The sequence below is a fragment of the Pleurodeles waltl genome, chromosome 3_1 (assembly GCF_031143425.1).
Source record: "Pleurodeles waltl isolate 20211129_DDA chromosome 3_1, aPleWal1.hap1.20221129, whole genome shotgun sequence".
Classification (NCBI taxonomy): domain Eukaryota; kingdom Metazoa; phylum Chordata; class Amphibia; order Caudata; family Salamandridae; genus Pleurodeles; species Pleurodeles waltl.
In genome coordinates, this window is record NC_090440.1 from 246,140,990 (window position 1) to 246,160,302 (window position 19,313).

At 45.9% G+C, this 19,313-nt stretch overlaps 1 protein-coding gene across 1 annotated transcript in view; it reads right to left on the minus strand.

Moving 5' to 3' along the window:
* LOC138284000 (dual oxidase maturation factor 1-like) overlaps positions 1-19,313 on the minus strand; it is a 415,581-nt gene that overhangs the window by 6,359 nt on the left and 389,909 nt on the right. Inside the window, exon 6 of the mRNA XM_069222333.1 lies at positions 4,234-4,448. Within this exon, the coding sequence (XP_069078434.1) occupies positions 4,234-4,448 (215 nt within the window). The remainder of the gene's footprint in view (positions 1-4,233; positions 4,449-19,313) is intronic.

Genomic DNA, 19,313 nt, shown 5'->3' on the forward strand with positions numbered 1-19,313 from the left:
AATGTAAAGAAGAGAGAAGGAAGGGAGGGTGAGCAGAAGGGTGAAAGGTAAAAAAATGTGAAAGGAATAATGAAAAGAAGGAAAGGTGAAAGGAAGGAATGGTGAACCTAAGGAACTGTGAAAGGATAGATTTATGGAAGGGTCAAACAATGGAAATTTGGATGGATAAAAGGCAGGATGGAAAGTTCAGAAGATCGATGGGTAGAAGGAAGGATATAGAGTAGGGTGAAAGGATGGATGGAAAAACAGATGGACTGTTGGAAGGATATAGGAATTGGAAGAGGGAATTTAAATAGGGGGCCCATCTGAGCAGAACAGATCCATGGGGATTTTATCTAGGCCATCCCTTTTGTCTGTGCACAGGATGCAGTGTGGGTATCCACTAAGGAAAAATGAAACATACGGCTATTACACCTGTGAGTGCCTTCTATGGTGTGAGTAGAAGTGGAACACATCTCCTGTTTTGGTGAACTTAAATCCTCCTTGGCCAACCCATCCTTGGTGCTTTAAAGGTTACCCACTCAGATTGTGTAATATGGGTCTAAGGGTTCATATAATATCTTATCCTCTATGAGCCACCATGTGCCAGAACAGCTTATGATTCTTTGATCTTGTTGCTTCCACTAAGTCTTCCCATTGTCCCATTTCCAAAGCAGTTTTTTGTTTCTTTTAGTTTAATTATAGGCAGCCCTCACCAATCATACTTGAAATGTAACTCCTGGTCTTATCGCGTTAATAAATTGACTCATTGTTGGCTATTTTGGCTCATTGTTGGCTAAGTTTTTTGGTAAGCAATGGGTTGGTCTGTGGGGTATCTAGTTTTTAAAAAAAGTCAGCCCCTCGAAAAAATAAGCATGTGCCTTCCCTAATAGATGGTGATTACTCAGGTTTTCACTAAAATGAGCAGAGTGTTGGCATTAAACTAATATAGATTGACCCTACAATTGATGGGCATTTAATAACGTTTTCCCATCCTATATTCCTTCTGTTATTACTATTTGGTATATCTTCTCCCCACTGAATTCCTTGGTCTGATAAATCCTTCATAATGTTACCATATAGGAATAAGGCCAGGGGATTGTGATTACTCTCCAATTTTGGGATTACGGCCATGCCTAACATTACATCCCACAACCGTATATCTACTAAAATACAATAAATATTGCTCCTGTAGTTTCCCTTGTTAAAGTGGGGTTAGCATCAATGCCCAAAGGGAAGCGGCTGTTACATGCACATGAACATGCATTTGAGAATGATAAATCAGCAAGTTGTAGGACACTCTGAGGAAGCTGTTTTTTGGGAGCAATGGTCAATTCAGGGATACCCCAATAGGCATCTTCTTCTTTAGTTGAAACCCTGAGTGCCAAAGCTGGCTCAAAAGTAAACTTATATTGCCTCCTAATATAAAGAACAAATTCTTGCTCTGTGGTTCTAATACGTCTGCAAGAATTTAGAGAGTTCGTGTTTCTATGGAATTTTGACAGCTTCTTATATATCTTAATGGCAAGAAGTTTCACATCTGGGCTGGGAACAGCAACTAAAGCCGGTATTTCAGATAAGTGGCTACGAATTTGTCTCACTGAGCGGCTCAAGCCGATTCTAATAAAAGTACACACACCCCAGAAACTCGACTGGCAGAGGAGGCCAGTGCTAGGATATGGTAAGTTTTGTAACACATCCTAAAGGGCATATCTAGTGCCCAGGTCTCTTGAATGTGGCTAAAATCAAAATCATCCATAAACTCTCCATAAATTATTCCCAATTCACATTTGCCAGCTTTGCCTTTATGCCGGATATATTCCAAGTTAACAAGGACAATCTATCAGGTGAACTATGATCTGCATAAGATACTTGGTTTACACTAGGTATTACTGAAGGTATATTTGATTCCAATAATGGTTCTAAACTAACCTCCAGCTGGGCTAGATTGCTTAACCCAGGTAAAACGTTGCAATTTTGTGTAGTCCTGGCTAAAACTCATTTTTCCATCTGTATTCAGGGATTCAACCCTCACTTACAGTCAATCTACTTCTATCAAATTTGACTCCAGTCCAGGAGCCTCAGATATACACTTGTCCTTTAAATGCTCCATTTTAGAGGATGGTGATCCTCTGTAAAGTGGACTAAGGTTAGATAGACTGTATGTGGGAACCTAACAGCAGAATAAAGTGAGCACCCATGGTAATACGCCTATTAACTATTCATTTTTTCACTACTAATGTAATATAATCAAACTCATCTGGGTAAGTAGAGTGTCGATACCGTAAGGATGTCAGGTTTCACAGCAGCCTCAGATTGAGCTGGGTTTCGGGTCTCTGTCACATTTCCTCGTCTGTGATTTGCGTTCTGATATAGTGTTGTGACTACATCAGAAGCTGGTGACTGAATTTGTTTCTTTAGCTGATACCACTGAAGAGGAGCAGTGGCACATATGTCAGGAGCAGTGATATATATGCTTGTCAGGAGATTGTCTACTGGGAATGACTCGAATAGGATTTTGGCGGGAACAGGCTGCAATAAAGGTTTCATTCGATGGAGTTATTCTTAAAAAGTTGCTTTTGTCTAGTACTGTTGCGCCTCAGCCCCCTGCACATAATTTCTCTCCTGGAGTTACTGTCAGTTTCAATTTTGGGGATCAGTTACTTCAGTTTTTAAATGTGTTAGCCTAGCAAGTAAGTCACTGTGTGACAGGCTATTCTTAGTTGTTTCCCTCACTCCACCCTCCTATCAAATTCTGCGTTAGAAGTATATGTCACATCTGTGAGGGGAACACAACGATTAATACATACCACGTTAGGTTCAAGTGTAACACTAGGAGTGATCAGAATGAAACTATCAGTGCTATTTACCATCTGTGGAGACTCATTGCTAGGGTCAAGGACAATATATCCAGCATTTTCAGACCCTCGATTAAAAATCTCCCTTTTCAGACCCTTTCTCTGTTGTTGCAAAGGATTTTCTAGGGATTTAAAAGTTGCTCAACCTCTTTTTTTCGATCATCGATTTCTCTTAAAGTACAATTCTGTGTGGTTCGCTTGGCAGGTTTCTTCTAATCCATATCCCCTAGGGGTTTGTTTCTTAACTTTCTTTTCTCCATTTGAAAACAACACAACAGATAAACTTAAAACAAATAAAAGAGAAACTGCTTTACACTTGGAAGAAATATTGTAGAATGTCAAAGCACTGGTACATTCAGACAACAATACAAAATTCACTAAACACGTTTGAGGTGTGTGGAAATACTGTCTTCAAGAGCGATCTGAAAAACCCCCAGCATGAACTCAGTTAACCCTAACACCTAGAGGGTCAATGCAAATATAGTTTCAGTTGATATGAGAATACTTGTAGCCTCAAAAATCAAAAAAGGAGGTGACCTTGTTCGGGCTCTTCCTGGTGCTGACGGGTGCAGGATGGGACACCCTTGGCGTCGGCTATGCACAGAGGGACCCACATTGGCATTTTTCAGTGCTTGTTGGGGCCTGCCTCATCGTCCCTTCACCAGATGGGGCCAGAAGCTGAGGTTGATGTGACTTGTTATTCCCCATCAGGAAAAGAGTCTCAAGCATAGCGGGGCTCATGTGGGCAGTTTACGGGGGGCTTGTTTTCTCCTCCTTTCACCAGTTGAGTCTAGCAGCAGATATGACTTATAGTCCCCTACCAGGAACCCAGTCTCTCAAAAGACTTCCAAGGCGCAATACTATTTGCCCTATTTAGAGTGTCGCAAGAAAATGGTACTTTCTTCCAGTGAAAAGATCTCACAACTTTGTCTTTATCCCAATTTAGATACAGATACTGTAATACAAGTCCCGCCACACTAGTGGCGAGCTCCTCACCTTCCATGCCACTTACTGGTGACAAGTCAACTGGGTTAAAATTGTGATTGCCCAATCCTAATGGTAGTCATGATGATTTAGGGGCACTGGTGGGTCACCGCCCCAACTCTCCTATATCCATTTCAACATGCTTCATTGACCGTTGAATGAGCAATGCCTACCACAAAGATAACTTTAGTGGTTAATGTAGGAGAATAAAAAGTGAATTTGTCATAAAAGTGAAGCATTCACAAAATTTTCAACAAACGTACTTCATTCCCCTTACAATTCTCAATTTGACTGCATGGTATTATTCAGGGAGAGGCTGCAGTGAGACACAACTATTATATACAAAATAAAATAAGTTTGGATGTCTACCTTTAGGTGGTCATCAAATACATCAACAATTTCTTTTACATACCTGTGACTAGCGTCAGATAGAAGGAGCCTCCAAAGGTGGTCTTCAGGATGGATGATCCAAATGCAATGGTACACATGGGAGCCTCTCTCACTGCAGAGAATGACACAAGTGAGAGAAGCATGCAGGATGCAGTCACCAGGATCAGGTAGGCTCCATAGAGAATGTTTGGCATGCAGAAGAGGACATTGGAGATGATCCAGGTGGTGAACGCAAGCCTGAAACAAATATTTTTTTTTAAGTGGAAACAGATAATTTATAATCCCCGGCAGCACTAAATCAGTCAAAGATAGAATATTACTTACTCAAATAAGATAAGTCTCACTATGAAGATAGAAATTTGGTTGCGTAGACATACTTACTAGTACAATACAGAATAGTAAAACGTTTTTCCAGGCACTGAGGCGCTGCCAGTCAACACATAGTGCATAGTTAGAACTATTCAAAAGAATCTGCATTTAAAACTTCATCTCATCATTAGTTTAGAGATTCAGAGAACTCAACAAATTTGTTTTGACCCTCATGGAGATCCACAGAAACTCATGATAATATTTCTGGCATTTTGGTACCTAGGACATTCAATTTGGCGTTATTTGCTTTCCTCTGTCTTTTTCTTTGTACTTAGCACGTGAAAAAAATCTTCAATGTGTACGTGCTCATGAACTTACTGCTTGTGGAAGAGTATTGTATATTTAAACTAGATATTCCATTCGGTAGAAGACTCGACCCCTTCTTCTCCGCCAGCAACAACGTCACCATCAATGAATCAACTCCGCTACACTGGACTTACCACTACTGCATCCATTTTTCCATGTCCCCACCTACAGTGCACACCAACACCACCCGCCCACCCCACAGGAAATAGAACCATACTACAGAGTAGCAACTTGTCAACACCCTCAGCAACTCGCCATCCCCCAACACAACAGATGCTATCACCTCAGCACGCAACCTCCGCAAATGGATCACCGACTGCGACAACACCCTAGCTCCTCTTCGAACGACTACAGGGAAACACACAACCATGAAAGCCAGCTGGTTCTCCCCCGCACTCCAGGAATCAAAGCACACCTGCAGGTCGCTGGAGAAGAAATGGAGGAATAGCAAATCCCCAGACGACCTTGCAGCCTTCAAATCTGCCTCAAGATCCCACCATGGTCTCATCAAATCCACTAGGAAAACAGCCCTGCAAGACCACATCAACACCACCACATGCAACACAAAATAACTTTTCAAAGTCATCAAGGAATTCACCAAAACACAAGCTGAGACCACTAACATCCCTCCATCCCAGGACCTCTGTGACAAACTAGCCTTCTTCCATCGGAAAATCAAGGATATCTATGACAGCTTCAGACCCCAAGACTCTCCAAACTCACCAACAACACCCCAACCAGGATTCACCAAACCACCACTGATCCTGCATGCCTGGACCCCCCTGACGATGCACGGGACTTACTCCATCATGAGCAGCATCCACTCTGGAGCCCCCAGTGACCCTTGCCCACACTACAACTTCAACAAGGCCAGTGCCCCGATCACACCCCGACTCTGCAAGACCATCAACTGTTCCCTAGAGTCAGTCACCTTCCCCGAGGACTGAAAGCACGCAGAGATCCGCGCGCTATTGAAGAGACCAAATGCCAACCAAACGGATCTCAAGAGCTACCGCCTCATCTCACTGCTGCCTTTCCCAGCCAATGTTGCAGAAAAAGCAATCAACATTCAGCTCTGCCAACACATCGAGGACATCAATGTCCTGGACATCTCCCAATCAGGATTCAGAACGAATCACAGCACCAAGACCACCCTGCTCGCCACCACAGATGACATCTGCTCTCTTCTCGACCATGGCCAAACAGCAGCCCTTGTCCTACTAGACCTATCACCCGCCTTCAATACAGTGTCCCACCGCACCCTACGTGCCAGACTCCACACAGCAGGAATATGCGGCAAGGACCTTCGATGGATACACTCCTTCCTGGCAGGCAGAACACAGAGAGTCAGGCTCCCGCAACACCTGTCAGAACCTACAGAAATCAGCTGTGGAGTACCCCAAGAATCCTCATTGAGCCCCATGCTGTTCAACAGGTACATGACACCGCTCACCCCAATTGTCAGGAACTACGGTCTGAACATCGTCTCCTACACTGATGACACCCAGCTGAACATCTCCCTGACTGAAGTCCCCTCAACGGCCAAGAAGAACTTCAAAGACGAGATGGAAGCATTTGCCGCCTGGGTGAAGTAGAGCTGCCTTAAGCTGAACTCCGACAAGACCGAGATCCTCATTTTGGGACCATCATCCTTAGCCTGGGGTGAATCCTGGTGGCCCTCAACACTTGGCAGCCCCTCCCTACCCTCACAGACCACGCACGAAACCCGGGCATTGTCCTCGACTCAGCACTCACCATTAGAAGACAGGTCAATTCCCTCACCTCCACCTGTTTCCACCCCCTTAGACTCCTACGGAAGACCTTCAGATGGATCCCTAGCAAATGCCACAAAACCATGACACATGCCCTGATCACAAGCAGACTTGACTACAGCCACGTCCTCTATGCCAGAACCACCAAGAAGAACCTGAGGAAGTTTAAAACAAATTCAGAACCCCGCCGCCAGACTTGTCCTGAACATTCCGCGCTGAGAACACATCACAGAACACACGCAAGACCTCCACTGGCTCCCCGTCATGAAGAGAATCAATTTCAAATTCCTTGTACGTCCCTACAAGGCCCTCCACAACCTTGGACGCAGCTACCTCAACCACTGCATAACTTGGCACTCCCCTGCCAGACCTCTCTGTTCCTCCCATCAGTTGCTCGCTCCCTTACCACACAAAAAAAGGAGTCCTCAGCTGGAGGAAGATCGTTCACTTACCTCGCGGGAAAATGTTGGAACACCTTACCTCTCCACCTCAGACAGTCGTCACTGCTACCTCAATTCAGGAAGGACCTCAAAACCTGGCTCTTCGACTGAACCCTGAAGACAGACCCCACAGCCCCTTGAGACCCTATGGGAGAGTAGTGCACTCTAGAAATGACTGATTGATTGATGAATTGTACGCAATGAGGGGCAGAATGCTCTCTTTTAGATTTATTGTTTCAGGTCAGGTGCAGGTTCTGCATTTTGTATTATTTGTATATCCTGTACATAACATGTTTGCATCGTCTACCCTAGAGTAAATTATAGCTCATGTAATTTCTGCTAACCTTTTTTTTCTAGGAATAACTGTGATCTTCCAAGGGGGCTGCTATTAAAATTCCACCTCTTGGCCATAAGGATCATCATGGCACCCATGGACAGGATTCAATCCGATGGTATTCCTAGAAATTGTATCTTAGATAGACAGAGTAAAAGTAAAGGTACCAACCAGATACAAGTGGTTTTAGGAGCCAAACGAAGGAATTGTTTGATCCTATAATTTTAATTCTGTTGTACAATAGTAAAGAGCTAATCAGTTGTTCTCCGTCAATTCATTAATAATTCAAAATAGGTTTGACCTTGAATTCTTCATAATTCCTTGCTGGAAAAGTTATAAAATTCCAGAAGTCTCCGGACCAACAAATCATGTAGTAGTTTCAAGTAGATTTTTTAAGAATAAAGTGACAGTGGTGAGCCTTGAGGGAACATACGCTCAAAGTCTGCATCAGTATCACTAGTACTGACTTGAGGGGCAAAACTTTAATTGGAATACTGTGCTATTGAACACCACACTGCGAGCATTTTATCCTCTGTGGGGTAGAACCATCTATAAACATAGGCACGGACACACATATAGGGGGTCATTCTGACCCCGGCGGTAAAAACCGCCGGGGCCGGGGTCGGCGGGAGCACCGCCAACAGGCTGGCGGTGCTCCGCCGGGCATTCTGACCGCGGCGGTACAGCCGCGGCCAGAAGCGGAAAGCCGGCGGTGTACCACCGACTTTCCGCTGCCCATGGGAATCCGCCATGGCGGTGCAGCTTGCTGCGCCGCCATGGGGATTCCGACCCCCTCACCGCCATCCTGTTCCTGGCGGTTCCGGCCGCCAGGAACAGGATGGCGGTATGGGGTGTCGTGGGGCCCCTGGCCAATGGCATGGGCACTGCAGGGGCCCCCGTAAGAGGGCCCCACTTTGAATTTCAGTGTCTGCCCAGCAGACACTGAAATTCGCGACGGGTGCCACTGCACCCGTCGCACACCTTCCACTCCGCCGGCTCCATTCGGAGCCGGCTTCCTCGTGGAAGGGTGTTTCCCACTGGGCTGGCGGGCAGCCTTTTGGCGGTCGCCCGCCAGCCCAGTGGGAAACCCAGAATGACCGCCGCGGTCTTCTGACCCCCATAGATCCTGAGACAGAGCATGGCATGAATACAAATTTAGGCAGTTCCTTAGCCGAATATAAATTTAGGATGCCGGGCACATGTTGAGAATTGCTGAGGAACTGAGACAGAGATCCTAGACTCAGCTAGAGAGGCGGCACTCAGAGAAGCAGAGACAGATATGTGAGAAACTGCGTTCTTATATATGATGGATGGGCCTAAACAGATACAGACTTCAACAAAAATGCTCAGCAATTGTGGGATGCATAAAAGAATAGGATAAAAATAAGGGGAATAATAAAAAGTGAATTACATTTTGAGAGGTTTTTGTTGATGTAAAAATTGATAATTGCGTGTGTTGTGAACCATGTTTTTGGGAAACATGTGGAGTAGTTGTTTATTTTTCAAGTAGTGCATCAGTAACTAGGCGGTGGTTGTCAGTAAGACAGAGCAGCGCTTGGATATACAACTTTATACGATTTAACTTCTCATTGGACAAGAAGATCTTGATGTTTTTGGTGTGTAATATAGTCCTATAATAGTGCAACAAAGACAGTCCAAAACCACGGTTAGCCAATTGTTTTGAATAAACACAGACCTTACTGGCGGTCTCTTAAATAAACCACCTGCTTATAGATAAAAGATGCTCTTGCAGATCAGTGTTGATGAAAAAGCGTCAATCGAAATAGTGAAAGCAATTTTATCAGAAATGAATGCCAACTATATACTAACTATGTCCTGGTAGAATCTTTGGCATTCTCTTTTTTCCAACCAACTTTAGGGTATGTTTCTAAAAAACAAAAACAAAAAATAATGGTGAGGTTACCTGGAGGCTTTCACCCTGTGCATAGGAGCAATTCTTTATATACCCTACATGCAAGGTGCTATAGACCCAAGCAGGGAAAATCAGCTTCGAGAGGCTAATAAAGTGTGTAGCCCTTTGGAGAACAATCTGCATCCAACGTTTGTGCTCCGGTGAAACTGACAGAGATGTTGGGTGATGTGACAGGATATATCTCCACCCCTGGACATTGGCATCTTTTGTGACAAACAGAAGAAGTGGAGTTATAGACAGTCCAATCATAAAATTGAAATTCAGCATCCACTAAGGGAGCTCCTCCTTAGGCTTGTGAGATATAAGATCGAAGTCTTGAGGTCCAGGTTTAAAGGGGCCAACAAGCCAGAAAATACTGCAGCAGCAGCCTGGGATACAAGGGAGGCCAAGGAAGCACATCCATCATCGCTTACATGAAACCATTAACTTTTTGCCAAATCCCAGCTGAGGATGAGTCTGCCACCAGGACGTGAGGTGCACTGGAATATGAATGCAAGAGTCTTGGTAATCTAAAGAAGAGAGAATATTTTCAGGGCTGACGAGAAGAGAAAAGTTCTGGAAGAACACAATTTTTAAAGTCCCTGACTAAATATACGTTCATCTTAAATCCAAGTAAGGCCTGACATCACTGGAAGGGGTCATTACCACAAAAAGGATACTGTAGATGTCTGTGTCCTACATGTATATATCTATATATCTATCTATCTATATATATATATATACATATATATATATATATGTATATAGATAAATATATATATATGTCAGTACCAGGATGGCAGGGACTCCTTCCAGGAACACCACTCCACTTGCTTGGTCTGATGGAATCAAGGATTCAGAAAAGCCGACAGAACAGCAACTGTGGGGGCGTGGTCCGGCCACGATCCAGGATGGCCACCTTTGAGCCGAGCTCCGCGAGCCGACGGGCCGCGGGACGAGGGTTGCTGTGCCGGGGGCGCACCTTAACCCCCCCGGGCAACATTGGAGCACATGCAGAGGGTCGGAGGCGATGGGGGGCCGACGCCCGGTGAGAAGGAGAAGCGCTCTCCCCTGACACACCGTGGGGAGAGTGGAGCACGGACCTGAGGCCTGCGGCAGGAACACAAGCCGTGGCCTCGAGTGACGGACCGGCCGCGACGAAGAGACGTGCCTCCCGGAGTCCTGCGGTAAGAGGCGTGCCTCCCCCTGCCCAAGCTGCCGCGACCACCACCGGAGGAGGCGTCGAGCGGCCGACACCTCGCCCGCCTGCCCCCGCGAGTGGTGACCACTCTCTCCTGGGCTTGGGGGGAGCGGAGGACGGGGCACAGATCTGTGACCCGGAACAGAGGGGAGGACCGGAGCTGGAGACGCGCCTCCTTTCTCCTTGGACCCCGAGGGCGGTGGGTGTTTCTGGGCTCCCCCGCCGATCCCAGCAGCATCCCCCCCAACTTAGCATTGCACCTATGGCCTCATGGTGCGCTGCGCCATAGCGGAGACCTGCAAGGGGGGGGGAAACGAAACAAAACAAAATAAAACAAACAGCAAAACAAAGCAAAAGGAAAACAAAACGAAGCAAGGAAATAAAAAAAAAAGACAAAGAGACAGAAAAAGATGACGGGGCACCCACAGTTACCCAGAAGGAAGAAAAGAACAACAACAATTAAACAAAAAGGAAGGAGGGAAGGAAGGAAAAAAGAAAAAGAAAACAACCAACGAACATTGAAATAAAGGGGGGAGCAACAAGGAGCAAGAGGAGGGGGGAAACCATTCACGGCAATAACGACAAGAGACCACACGAATACAGCACAGCAAAGGAGAGAGGGGACAGACAGTGAGAGAGGAGAACAGGGGGGAAGGAGGAAAGCCAGGAACATCCGCAGTGAAAGTGCTTCCAAGCAACCAGGAGGCCCACCATAAGAGACGCACTCATCCTCACTCCTACTCCTTCTCTTTCTCCGCGACCTCCCAAATCAACGCAAGGTGTGGAGGACGGCAAGAGGCCTCACCTTCACACGACTTCCCCCCCCTGAAACGACGAGGCATTGTCTACATTCGAGCCCATGCCCAGACTTATACTCTGTCCAAACAACCAGATGTCTGCTCCCCGAGGTCACTCTGTTCAAATAGGGCTCCCTCTCTCCTCTCTCCCCAATCCCCCCCCCAGTCATTTTCTACACTCTCAGCTCGTGCTAAGACCAGGACAAGTACCCTCCGGACATCATCAGCACAGGGAAATCTGCATTGCCCAGAGGCAAGACGACGGGCAAAGCATCAGGTAAACCAGCCCGTCAACGACTTTTCTCTGAAGCCCTGCGCCAACAGAAACACTCCCCCGTAGTAGACCCCCTAACCCCTGCATACCAACATGACAGAGGATATGCAAGGTGCAGCAATGGATCGAATACTGCAGGAGATATTGGCGGTGGGCCGCAAATTGGAAGGTATGGACAATGCCATGGTGGCGCTAACGGCAGAGACAAGATCTATGCGCCTAGAAATAGCAGGCTTCCAGTCGCAAATCTCCGGGCTGGACCAACGAGTGACGACAGTGGAAGCCCAAGCTGCCTCCTGGACCAACAGAGACCAGGAACTCCTACACCTTCACAGCAGGCTAACCGATCTAGAGGACAGAAGCCGCAGAAACAACATTCGCCTTCTCGGGATTCCGGAAGGGACGGAGGGCATGGACATCCTCTCCTACCTACGAGACATGCTCCCCAAATTAACCAATACAACATTTGACCCACCTTTAAAATTCCAACGGGCGCACAGACTCGGTCCCAAGAGACAGGATAGAAAAGGCCGCCCTCGCCCACTCATAGCCTGCATGCTGTGCCATGGACAGACTCGCCAACTGCTACAGACAGCCCAAACACAAGGCCCACTCCGTTTGGGTACCCTAGAAATACGGCTGTCTGCTGACTTCTCCAGAGAGACTGCAGAACGTAGGAGAGCTTTCCTCTCCCTTCGCCCCCGCCTTCATCACCTAAACGTGAAATTCGGCCTGTTCAAGCCAGCCAGGATGTGGATCACCAAGAACGGGGAGTCACAGACCTTTTAAGACCCAGAGGACCTGAGAATGTTCCTAGAGGGGTTGCATGACACGTCACAAACCATGGAAACAACGGCACAGTCCTCCCCCCCCTCCCAGGACGCACAGGGCCAAGCCCTGGGAGCTGGCCAGCCAGAGACTGTACTAGACCCTGACAGAAGAACAGCTACGGACTTCCAAACCAGGGGGAGAGACTAACAAAAAACTATGACGACAGGGGTCAAGTACTACAGGCGGTGGCGATGTATACACAGCTGTCTGATAGAGATAAATCCCGACCCCCTTTGAAACCCACAGTGCCCCCCACCTGAGGCCAGGTGGGCACAATGCTCCCCCTACGGGTCTCTGCTGTCGTGAACCATGGGCTATCGTTGAAGCGCCACAGAGGCCCCACAGCGGAGAAGGCCAGATGGAGAGATGAGTATCGGTTTTCTGTGCATGTCTAAGACACTATAACGCCGAGTGCCAGTGCCTTTAAAAGACCTCAAATGTCTTTGATTGTTTTGAATTTCTTTTTTGACTGTTCTTGATTGCTTCTTATCGCCCTTGCTTACTCCCATCTGCCCCTGGGCGCCCCTCCCTGCCCTCCCCTCACTCGAGACCCAGAAACTTATTTCCCCCCGCATCCTGCCCCCCCCCTCCGCTCTCTCTCAGAAACGATAACCCTACCTCACCTCATTTACCCTCTCTGGAGTACCGGTCTTGTGCATCTTCTAGGACATGCAGGACTCATTTTACCATTTTATCATTTCATCATCTTATCAGCATATTACTCCCCCCTACGGCCAGTTTAACCCGGTTAGGGATGGGGCACCAGGTATGTGGGGGGGCACAAGACTCAAGATTCAAGACCCTGGTTCCCAAGTGAGTGCCATGGAGGGCCCACCGTGGGTGATGGGAAGGGAGTAGAGCAGATCACGGACATACCGACCTAGCGCAAAGGAACATCCCACTCCCAGATCTGGGCTGCCATAGGAGTAGTGTACGCCCTCTACGCAGCCCCCCCTTCCTCCCACCCCCCCTTTTTGGGCCACCTGCCTACACCGGGCACGACCCAGATCCGTGCGCGGACGGGGATCCCTGCGCAGGGGGGGCCTGGTCACCTTGTGTGCGCCGCCTCTCTCAGCGCAGGGCCCGCTGGCCGAGCGTCGATGCTCAATTGGCCTAGGTTTTAGACCCGCCGGTTAAAGTTCGCGGATATCGGGGCCCCAGTCCTGATCTCTTTCTTTATCTTCTTAGACTCCCATTAGTTCTCCCTTTTCCTCTTTCTCTTTCTCTTCCTACTATCCTACACGTCTGCTGCCTTCTCCCCCTCCTTTCATCCTCTATCCTCTCTCTCCATCTAAAGACCCCTACCCCTGTCCCCACTTACCTTCATCCCCCGACCCCTACCCGTATTCCGCTACCCTACCCCACGTGCTCATGCCCCTGGGTGGGTCGACAAAAGAAAGGAGGATGCCCAACACGAATAAGGCACCAGCAGTACCCCTACGGATAGTTTCATGGAATGTAAACGTCCTCACCCACTACATTAAATGGAAAAAAGTCTTATCCTGTCTTAATTCCAAACAGGCTGACATTGCCCTATTGCAAGAGACACACCTAGACAGACTCGAATCGGATAAACTATGGCGGGACTGGGTTGTACCACCCTGTTTAGTTGTAATCCACCTCTATCCAACACGGAGAGCACCCCAAGAAAATGTGGGATGGTGATCTTACTGCGCAAAACCCTCTCTTTCACATTCATCAAATCATGGACCACACAGAAATGCTAGCTATAAAGGAATTTACTTCCATGCTCTAAGGTAATTCACAGCTTCCTTCTCCAGGGAATAACACTGAGAGAGAAAGTGAGGAAAACCAGACATGACAATCCTTTGAAGGGTCTGAGGCACAGTAATACCCACCTAGATACAAATCTGCTGTTCCACCTCGAATAGATGGGCACTTTTACTTTTGTAAGGCTCAGGTACAATCTACTCAGTATCTCCCTAAAATTTATGATGCAATCTAGGATGTATACCCTTGTCCCAAGGATGGAGGGCAGAAGTTACATTGCTATCTTCAATTGCCTACTCTCCATCATGAAAACACTCAATAAACTAGCCACACATGGGAACCCTAATTTTTCCAAGTATGTATGCTTCTCAATAGTGCTGAACAGTCCCAGCACAATACTTAATTTGAGCTGGTGATTGAAGACTGCCTGCACTTGTTAGGGAGTCCTGATTCTCTATGGGTGTGTATTTAATAACGTGCCAGGTACACATTTTGTGAGACAAGTTAGTGTAAATCATGACGCCAGCTGTCAACACCATGCGTGCACAGTGCTGAGAAGTTTGCTCCTGCAGCTGAGCTACTCTACCTACAGTCAGTCACTGTAATGATAATCTGGGCATTTGTTACCTGGCGGCAGGCAGCTTTGCAACAAATCTTGCATAGATGTGAGCACGTCCAACTTTAGTGTAGCACGTCATAGCACGAAGTGGCTCCGCCAATCAGTGAATGTCACTGCACACCAGCCTTTGGTTGGCAAGTTGGGCCATAGGCCTTCCACAATGGCCATGCACAAAGCAGAGCTACAGAGAGGTGGTACCTCACGCATTAATTCTGTTCTTTTCTCTTAACTGTTGGAAGACTTAGGTAGTTGTCCTGCTCCCACGGCATATGGTATCACTCTGCTGCTTTATAAAGGTACATGTCACTGTCGGCAGGTAGCAGAGACGAAAGAGATCAGTGGGTGATATACTGTATTGTATTTTTATATTTGTATAGCGCTTACTGCCCCTACGTTGGATACTGAAATGCTTGCCCAACATCTGTAGCACGCCAAACTGCATGGGTGCATAGGTGGAGTTTGTCTTTGCCTTGAGCCAATATGGTAAGTGTTTGCAAGTCAAGTGTAATGACCACTAAGATCGAGTTACTGAACTATGAGCCATGGTACTTGTTTGGTATATGTTGGAATGTTGGGTATGTAATTTTAGGCAACATAGTGGAAGGGAATGTTGAAACGCTTCTATCCTGGCATTTGTCCTTGGTATCTGCCAGGGTTGGTAGCATCTTCTGGACTAAAATAAAGCTTTGGAAAAAGAAGCGCTGGTGGTGTCTTTTTAGTGGCGATGAGGGTGGGATGCCACTGGTGACCAACCCTGGTGAAGCTACACCCCTACGTCACGAAGAAGGAGGAATTACGGGTTTCATGGCTGCAGCTGACAAGTCAGGCGTCTGTCAAAATTTTGTGGCCGTTGATAAACTGCGTGTTGTATATCTTGGGCGACGTCTGAGGATATTTGCCTGAGCAAGGATAACCATTCAGGACCTGGATGTACGCGTCAGGGTCAAGTATGTCGGAAAATTAAGGTACTGAAGTGCGAGACGGATATCGCTTTAGTGTTTTTTTTTATTAACCATTGAACACTGTACATCGGTGAAATATTCAATTGCTAGCATTTACTTACATATGCAGCAGTTGCGATAGCGGATCGGAGCGGATTGTTTGCTTTTAAAAAGCTAACTGTTGAGCACGGGCACGCGCAGCGGACTAGCTCACGCCTGTCATACCGGTGTGCCGCAACTGCGCACAAGACTGGTAAAAGCCGACTTTTGATTTTCACATGCACACTGGGTTCATGCGCTTCACGCATGCGCTGTTATTGACGTAGTTGGTGTTTCTAGGCAAACACGTTGGTGTCACGTTTTTTCTCGACACTTAATAAAACAAGGGCAACTGACTGGAGAAAATGATACAAGTCTTCCTTCGATATGGATGTCGACGCCGTCGAATTTTCCTCTATCGTTAAAGTATTGAATGGGTACATTTAAACAAACCAAGTAAAGGGGCGTTTAGAAGGCACATTTTAACAAGTAAAGAGAAGGAATATCGAGACATATATAATCTAAAAAAAAAAGAGTGTGTCCGATTTTATCGGCTTCATAGTGGTAGTATATTTACACATCATTCACCATGCAGTCTATAGTGCCCCACCTGCATTTTTGCCGCTTCCAGGTGATCCCAGTATGCCATGGGAAGACTGGCAAGAGACTTTTGAAACGTACCTGGAGGCATTAAGAGGAGCCATATTCACTGCGAAGAGGAAATTTGCTTTATTAAAGCATAATCTAGGTGTTGAAGGCAGGAAAGTATTGAAAACCTTGCCATTGAATACCATTGTTGATAATGAGGATGGTTCTGATGAAAAGGGTGAGGGTGATGATATGTATGTGAGAGCTATACAAGCATTGGAATGTCATTTTAGCAGAAAAGTGAGCATTGTGGTTGAACACCACAAGTTATTTTCTAGGGTACAAGCGCAGGGTGAGTTGATTGACCAATTTGTGAGTGCATTAAGAACTTTGGCTAATACCTGCAAATTTAGGGATTTGCATGAGGAAATAATAAGAGACCAATTGATTAATCGCACAAGGAATTTAAAAATCCAAGAAAAATGTTTGAGTCTAAAGGACCCATCCTTGGATGAAGCTATACTTATTGCACGGCGTATCGAAGATACATCACGCTATATAAAAGAATTGAACAAAAACACAGCAGAGAATGTGACTGTGCAAGAAGTAGACAGAGTTAAAAGCACTGGTAACGATTGTAAATCGGAAGAGAAAAAGAAAAAATGTTATTGATGCAGTAGCGTGAAACATCTAGCATTTTCTGGAAATTGTCCAGCTACAAATGCAAAGTGTTTCAATTGTAACAAAATGGGTCATTTTGCCAAAGTGTGTAACCAGAAGAAAGGGGGGATGGGAGTAAAAAAGAAAAGTTTAAATTGTTAACAGGGGGATAGTAAAAAGGTGGAAAGAACATCTTCAGATGATGATGAAGATCACAGACAAATTTTAATGTTGAACGATGTCCCTACGGGAGAAGTCACACTTGAAGACAGTGTAATGCAGATAAGGAATGAATGTGATAGGCCTCCAAAGTGCAGTGTAAGCTTAAATGGTGTAGTAGTTGACATGTGGGCGGCTTCATGTTCTCCACATACACTTATTGACTGGGATACATGGCTCAAGTTAGGAAAATTGGAATGATACAAATCTATGATTGAACTAGTGGGATATGGAGGTACTAAAATACCGGTTGTCGGATTTTTCATAGGGAAAATGTTTTTCAAACGCAGGGAGATCATGGGTTGTGTGTATGTTGTGAGTAAAGGGAGATGCTTATTGGGATGGAATGAGCAAAGAGCATTAGGCATTGTGTTGAACCCTAATTCAGAGGAACAGGTATTAACTGTGTTACATGGTGACCCTAAGGTGGAGAAATGGAGATCGAAAATCCCGTTGTTGTTCGGGGATAAGTTGGGCTGTCTTTAGAAATTTCAACATAGGATTGTCTTGAAGGACGGTGCGGTACCCAGAGTGCACAAGGTGAGAGCTGTACCATTGGCATTAAGGGATGCGTTCAAGGTTGAGCTAACAAGGTTGTTGCAGTTGGGGGTAATAGAAGAAGTGGAATCTTCGGAGTGGTTGAGCCCAGTGGTGCTAGCTCGGAAATCGAATGGCAAAATCAGGATGTGCATTCATTTGAGGGATTTAAATGAGAACATATGGATAGACAGACATCCCATTCTGAACATAAATGAGTTGTTAACCAGTATTCATGGGGGGAAGGTGTTCTCCACCCTTGATTTATCAAATGCGTATAATCAGATTTGATTACATCCAGATTCTAAACATCTCACGTCGTTTATCACGCCTGAAGGAGCATATAGATTTGTGCGGATGCCATTTGGCTTAGCATCTGCTTCTGCAGTTTTTCAAAGAGTGATGCAGCATTTATTGGGTAAGATGAAGAATGTAACGTTTTACCAAGATGACGTGTTAGTCTGGGCAGAAAATGAGGTGGAACATGATAAAGTGTTGAGTAGAATGTGTTCAATTTTGGAAAAAGCGGGTTTGAGTGTTGAGATGAAAAAATTTAAGTTTGAATGCCAGAGTGTGGAGTACTTGGGTCACACAGTGTTTGCTGAGGGAATAAAACCCAGGATAGGATTGTTGGATGCTACTGAGAAAGCGCCGAGTCCGAAGGATAAGGATCAACTAAGATCATTCTTGGGTTTAGCAGAGTATTATGCAAAACTTGTGAAGAATTTTGCAGATATGGCTCATTATTACGTGCATTAATGAAGAAAAACCAGAAATTTGAGTGGTCGGAAGTATGTCAACAGGCGTTAATTGAGCTTAAGAAGAACATTATGAACGCTGTGGAACTAAAGCCTTTTGTGACAAATGACCATACTATTATTTATACTGATGCTAGCATGTATGGTTTGGGGGCGGTTTTGGTACAAGTATGAAAGGGTAAAGAAAATGTAATCGCATTTGCCTCGAGAACACTTAGGGGGGCGGAAATGACCTACTCGGCTATCGAGAAAGAAGCTCTTGCTTGTTGGTGGGGGATGCATCATTTCAGGAACTATGTATGGGGAAGAAAATTTAACTTACGGACTGACCACAAACCATTAGTGGATATTTTCACAACCAAAGGTGCCAGCCGTGCATCACCCTGCATAGTGAAGTGGTTATATAGACTTCAGGAATATGATTTTGCTGTTGAGTATGTTCCGGGAGTGGCAAACGTGAATGCCGATTGTTTGTCTTGATTACCAATGGAGGGTGTACAATATGATGTGGATGAAGATTGGGTTGTGGCGGACATACACCCTATAGTGACAAAAGCAATAAAGGCGGAAGTTTGGAAGACAGCAATGTTGGAGGATGGAGTGATGCAAATGATATTATCTAACTTGGACAAACATTGGGGGGAATTGGATTAGAACGTTGTGGAGAGGGTATCTAATTTCAAATTTGTGTGGTCGGAGTTGTCTGAGCAGGGAGGAGTAATAAGAAGAGGTGACAAGATGGTTGTGCCGCACAGGTTGAGAGAAGATATTTTG